The sequence below is a fragment of the Perca fluviatilis genome, chromosome 4 (genome assembly GCF_010015445.1).
Source record: "Perca fluviatilis chromosome 4, GENO_Pfluv_1.0, whole genome shotgun sequence".
In the NCBI taxonomy this organism is placed as follows: Eukaryota; Metazoa; Chordata; class Actinopteri; order Perciformes; family Percidae; genus Perca; species Perca fluviatilis.
Genome location: NC_053115.1, coordinates 6,301,223 through 6,307,222, shown reverse-complemented (window position 1 = coordinate 6,307,222; position 6,000 = coordinate 6,301,223). Strand labels below are relative to the sequence as shown.

At 39.9% G+C, this 6,000-nt stretch overlaps 1 protein-coding gene across 1 annotated transcript in view; it reads right to left on the bottom strand.

The window, feature by feature from the left end:
• Positions 1 to 2,839: 2,839 nt before the first annotated feature.
• The window catches only part of foxp1b (forkhead box P1b), a 164,921-nt gene continuing 161,760 nt past the window's right edge, over positions 2,840 to 6,000 (bottom strand). The window contains 1 exon segment of the mRNA XM_039797612.1: positions 2,840 to 5,669. Coding sequence (XP_039653546.1) covers positions 5,525 to 5,669 — 145 coding nt within the window. The 3' untranslated portion in view covers positions 2,840 to 5,524.

Genomic DNA, 6,000 nt, shown 5'->3' with positions numbered 1-6,000 from the left:
ACCAATATATCCACAGAGACCCACTGTTTCCATAATATTTCATCCACCTTTATGGTCTATAACAATATTATATGGTAATGTTTCTCTGTAAGTTACTGTGCGACTAATTTATAGGAACGCTTTTGCTCTGGATGATCTTTAAACACAAACACCTTCCATTACTGTGTGTTCCCTCAACTTTATGCCATCTGATCCAGTTTGTGATCAGTGTCATGACAACAACACTGATCTACATGAATCCTGAGCCTCCAGTGAAATACTGCCGACAGAAAGATTGCTTGTGATTTTATATCGTTTCCATTAAATCATGTCTTTCAAAGGCCTTAATTAATAATACACCTGACATTTATGTTTTCCAGCAATAAGCTAAGCAAGAAACGATTTATGTCACCTAAAGCTTTTTAACAAATCAATGCAACTATTTGTAATTGCTTGTTTCACAAGATTAAAAGTGCTTAGACTTGATCTTTGTCTCCTGTTTAGTGGCCAACATGACCTGTGCCTCTGTCGTAATAACGCAAGTCCTGGTCATCAGCATTAGCTCCCGTCACCAAATCCATATCGCTATTATTTCTGGAATTTTAATGCTGTTACAATTTATAGCTTATCAAATGCAGTTACCTAAATTGCTGTTAGGAAAAGACAGTTTAACTGTCTCTTTTTAATTAGGATATAATTTAATGTTGAGGCTGAGATGAGAGTCCTGCTGCTGATGACAAACACAGGTCTGTATGAAACAGTTCTACAGGCCAAATGAGATGGGGTTTATTCATGCTCTGTATAATATATCTGGAAAATATGAGTTTGTGTCAATCAAAAAATGTATTCTCTTCACTTTTGATGCGTTGATTAACTTTACAGTAGATGGCTGCTAAACACAAAGCCTGAGTTTAGCATTCTAAAGCCTTATAAGTGCAGCAAAAAGTGCATATTTTATGTGCAAGTCAAAATAAAAATAAAATGTATTCATACTTAATTCTGCATTCTGCACTAGAGTTTAAGGGATACAGTGAGAATGTGTAGCTCTGTGTTGCCACACTGTACAAAAACCGATACAATGAGAGACATGGAGCAAACGATCCGAACAACCAGCATTTTATTGCATGTTTAGAATGCTCACGTCAGTCATCGCCACTGACTACAACAGAGTGGTCTGCATCAGACAGACGAGGAATGATGAGGAGGTTACAGACTGATGGAAGTGATGAGCAATAATATTTCTCTATAAAAAAAAAAAAAAAAAACACAGGAAAAAGAAACTACAGAGTACATCTTCAAAGAAAAAAGAAAGAGAAAGAAAAAGAAAAGCTGCTGCAGGATGAGAGCACCGTGACAGCTCCTGGGCTACCCCCTCCTTTCCCTTCTCTCCCTCCCTCCCTCCCCCTCCATCTGCAGAAAACCAAAGTCTGGTGTGAGAGAGGGGAGAAAGAGGGGGATGGAATGAAAGCGGGCTGGATGTTTGCTGATGGATGAAACAATGGCGTTTTTAGCTCAGGTGCCAGTGTGTGATGTTTGGGGGATCTGATGCCACACGGCCAGTGTCCAGGACGTTAGTCTCCAGCAGCGTCTAACCTTTGACCTGCCTGCTGTGCTTGGTTTGACTCATTTACAATGACCCTTGCGATAAAAAATATAAATATCTTGATGCCAAAACAAAATGTGTGTTTTACCTACATGACATGGATGAGGACACATCTTTGATGCGTGAGTGAAATGAACTTTTCAAACAATAAAAACAGCATTTAACAATATTCTTTACATCTTGGCACTGCATATTTTTTTTTTTTCATTTTCCTATTAATTTCATATAAAATATCATTAGATTGATACACCCTTATATTATTACTGACCACTTAAAACATATCCCCCCCCACCTCCCTCCCCTCCCCATCTCTGTGACCCTGGGATTAGTCATGCAAGATATCTCCGTCTTGTGGAGGAAATATACCTGTCTGCCCTTTTCTCAGAGCAGTAATCTTTAACATACAGCCACAGAAGGCAGTGGTTGGACCATCAAAAGGAAGTATCAAAAAACAGCTTAACACAAAGAGGGAAAAAAATCTGTACAAAATGCTTAGGTCAATGATAACAGAGAAAAGTCTGTTTTCTATATTACAGTTTAAAATCCAAAATCGGGGATAATCTCCCCCCCCCCCAGCCTGCCCCTGCCCAGCTCACCCATGTCTGCGTGGATGATGTGTTTTTTTTTTTTTCTTTTTTTTTTTTAAAGCAAGGATTACTAAGTAAAATACATTTGCAGCACAGTTTGCTATTCCAATACATACAGCAGTTTTTCTCATAGCGATTTCATAGTTAATACAAAGCAGTTGCGATAAAGCAAACATCATAACACAAATGTATTTTTGATCTTAAAAAAAAAAAAAAAGGAGAGAGAGGAAAAGACAAGAAAAAGACAAAGGCTATAGCGACATGTATGTACAACCTAATATTGGAACGCCCTTAAAACAACCCATCAGTACATCAGAGAACAGACCTTGACAGGATGAACGGTGCCACACACAGCTGGGTGATGTTTCCATGAACAAAAGGACTGAGGTTTAGATTGGTTTGGCAAAAAAAAAGGATGAAACCTTTAATATAAACAAGCTCTAAATCAATTTTTTTTCTTTTCTTTTTCTTTTTTTTGTAGTTTTCTCTCTACAGTATCAGACTACACATGCAAGACATACAACTAAGTGCAACTGAGTGAAATGTTTGTTTATTTTCTTCTCATTTAATTGAATCATTCCCTATAGGTTTGAACTGAGGTATGCGTACAAAACGGTTTTCTCATGCTGTTATCTTTAGTAATGTCGAGCTACACATGCTGAGAATGTTCTAATCTACCAGCGCTTTTCCTCCTTTTTGAATACCAAACAAACCAGCCACATGACTGGGGGTTTGTGGATGAGCTCGCCCCTGTTCTCACGATCTTAGCCTGGCTGTGACTGACCCATCCCACAGCTGCCTGGATATTAAATACAACTTCTGGAAACCACAGATTGCCCTTTTCCTTTTTAGTTAATAAGCGGTGAACTTAAAAATATCATAATAGTAACAATAACTGCCATAAAGTACCTTGTACCCAGCTTATTAGTTGACAGGAGTGTTTTTTTTTTAATATAAAAAGTAATAAATTGACAGAAACTAAACACAATCATAAAGTCTTTCCAAATAACGCTAAAACCCCTAAAGAGTGGCATACAATCATTTTTAAAGGATAGAAATGAATAAGGAATAAAAGAAGAGAAACATTGAATAATTGTGTGGTCCAGTTGAAGTATAAAATCCGTTTCACATTGTTCTCTGCAAAGCTTTTTCCATTTACCAGTATACTTTTTCCTCATCGACTTAATCTACATATACCCTTTATGTTCATATCTGCTCCTGACCAAAAAGCTCCCTTTTCCACTCACTGGCCCAAAGACAAAAAGTTTCCCTAATTTGGTCATCGTGTAGTCAGACTGTCAGCGCCTCCCTTTCAGTTTTGGTCACTGCAAACATTACTGCAGCTGTCCTGTTCGATACACCCCCCTTTGGTTTTTATAAAAATGAATGAAAACACCAGTTTGAGGAGCAAGTCCTTCGATTCCATCTGCCATCGGCTCGATCTGCTGAGATCAGCCGATGGGAGAGAACGGAGGAGATATTATTTGGCCTTATCTGCTATTGCATGGAACAAACAACATTGACTTTGTAGTTTATCTTTGGTAGTCACAGAAGAAGATATTTAAACACATCAACAACTTAAGAAAAAAAGCCAAATAAAACATAAAATAATACTAATATTAAATAAAAATAAAATAATAAAAAGTGGTTGATTTGCAGTCTTGGATTTCATGGTCTCTGTAAAATTGAACTCCCTACCAAAGCTGGACTTGTTGTTGCTGCATCACTAAACTACATGTGGATTCCACTCGGTCCAATGCTGTGGACTACAACTATTGGCTTTTTGGGTGACACTGAACATCGAGGTATCCACATTCCTTTAAATGGCATGTACTGTATGTGTGGGCCCTTTGTGATGGCTGTCAAATGCTGGAATGTGCAATAATTAGGTTTTATTGCAAGTCTTGGGATTTTTACCCTTGATGAAAGAAAGTGAGCGTTTCATCCAGTGTGCAATTTTTAACACTCACTAGAACTTAAAACTGGTCATGCGCGTGATGCAAATAAAACTACAGGGAATGCACGTTTATCTTTAAGCACTGAATGAAATTACAGCGTGGAAAAAGCAGACACGTTTGATTAACAATGACAGTTGTGTTCAGGAATTACAATTAGTTGGTCTAAATCATTATCTGTCTGGCACACACCTGACATTTTCATTTTGCTTTAAAAAACCCGGAGCTTGTAAGCGATCAGAAATTCTGTTGCAGCTCAACATGCTCTGCCGTGAGGGGCTGTTTTTGAAGTATAATTTCATAAGGATAAATCATAACCTGCATGATTTCTCTGTCATTCATTCGCATCTTAAATTAAACTTCACTGATGCGTGGAGAGAGCCTTCATTACGAGTAGTGCATTGCCAATGGACTTCATGAGCAGAAGGGGGAGGGGGAGGAACGAGGGCGAGGGGCGGGCTACACGTCAGCGCGGTGACTTTTCTTTTGAAGATTGTAGAATAAATGACAAAAAAAAACTACTTGGTATGGGACATTCTGCCTCACGCGTGTGTTTAAAAGAACAACATGAAAGGAAATCATAAACATTCATCATCAAGTGCTGACCACATAGAATCTCCACAGTATGGGCATGAGGTCTGATCAGTTAAAGAAAAGAAGAAAAAAAAGATGCAACATCAATAACAGCATTGAATGGAAAAGACACATTATGTTATTTTATAACCTCTCACCCCACCCCCACCCCCACAAAAAAATACACCCAAACAAAAAACAACATCCTTCCCACCCTAGATGGAATCAAACCAATGAGAAGTGTTGAAGGCAGTGACAATGTACAGAAGTCCGCACTTGCTGCATTCACACACACACACACACACACACACACACACGGTGTAAATTAAACGTCAGTCATCCTCTCTCTCTCTTGAGTTTGTGGTCAGATGCGTGTGTCTGAAAGAGTCAGGGAGAGATAGAGAGAGAGAGAGCGGAGGGGTGGGCTGAGGAGAGACACAACCCCTCTTGCAGTCCGCTGAGTGCAGTCCGTCCTGGCTGCACGGCGAGGGTCTCTGACCACGAGCACGTCGACCGCCGTACCAAACAAGTCCATCCCGCACATGAGTAGAAATTAAGTTTCACTTTTTGCGCTTTACTTAAATCAAAAGTAGAAAGAGAGAAAGAACAAAAATCCCTCATGTGGGGGCGTATTCTGTGTTTTTGTGTGTGTGTTCTTGCTAGGTATTGTAATGGCACTAAAAAAAGTGAACTCCGAGACATTTGAGCGCTGTCATCAGTGGCTGAGACTGCAGTTCAGTGTTTGTTATCTGCGGAGCGTTTCCGTCTCCCAGATGACCCAGACTGCCTCTGCCTCTGAGGCCGGGGCGGGGGGGGCTGCGCTAGCCTTACAGCATGTCGTCGTGGCCCTGGTCGTCGTCGTAATCTCTGTGGTGATCGAAATCTGGACTGTGATTGGCAGTCGTTACCAGGGAGAGGGGCCCTTCGTGGTCTTCGGGGTCCAGTGGTTCCTCCTTAACGCTGATGTGATGCCTGGAGGAGGAGAAGAGAGAAAAAAAATATGGCTCCAGTTCTGCTATCCTTAACTTTCTTAAATTTTTTTTTTTTTAATAACCTTTCACACACAGAGGCACACAACGATACAGACCTGTGCTGATTCTGTTTATAAAGAAAGAAACAGGGGAACAAAAACAAATGTCTGGCTTCAATGAGACTGTGAGTGGGGGCCTCACTGGTGCTGATGATAATTTCAGCTTTCTTTTGAGATATTCCAATCCCGGCAAAGCTGCAGGCTTTTTTTATTTTCATGGCAACCGACAACAGGGTATTCACTTAGAATTGATAAATGAGGAAGATTAACAAC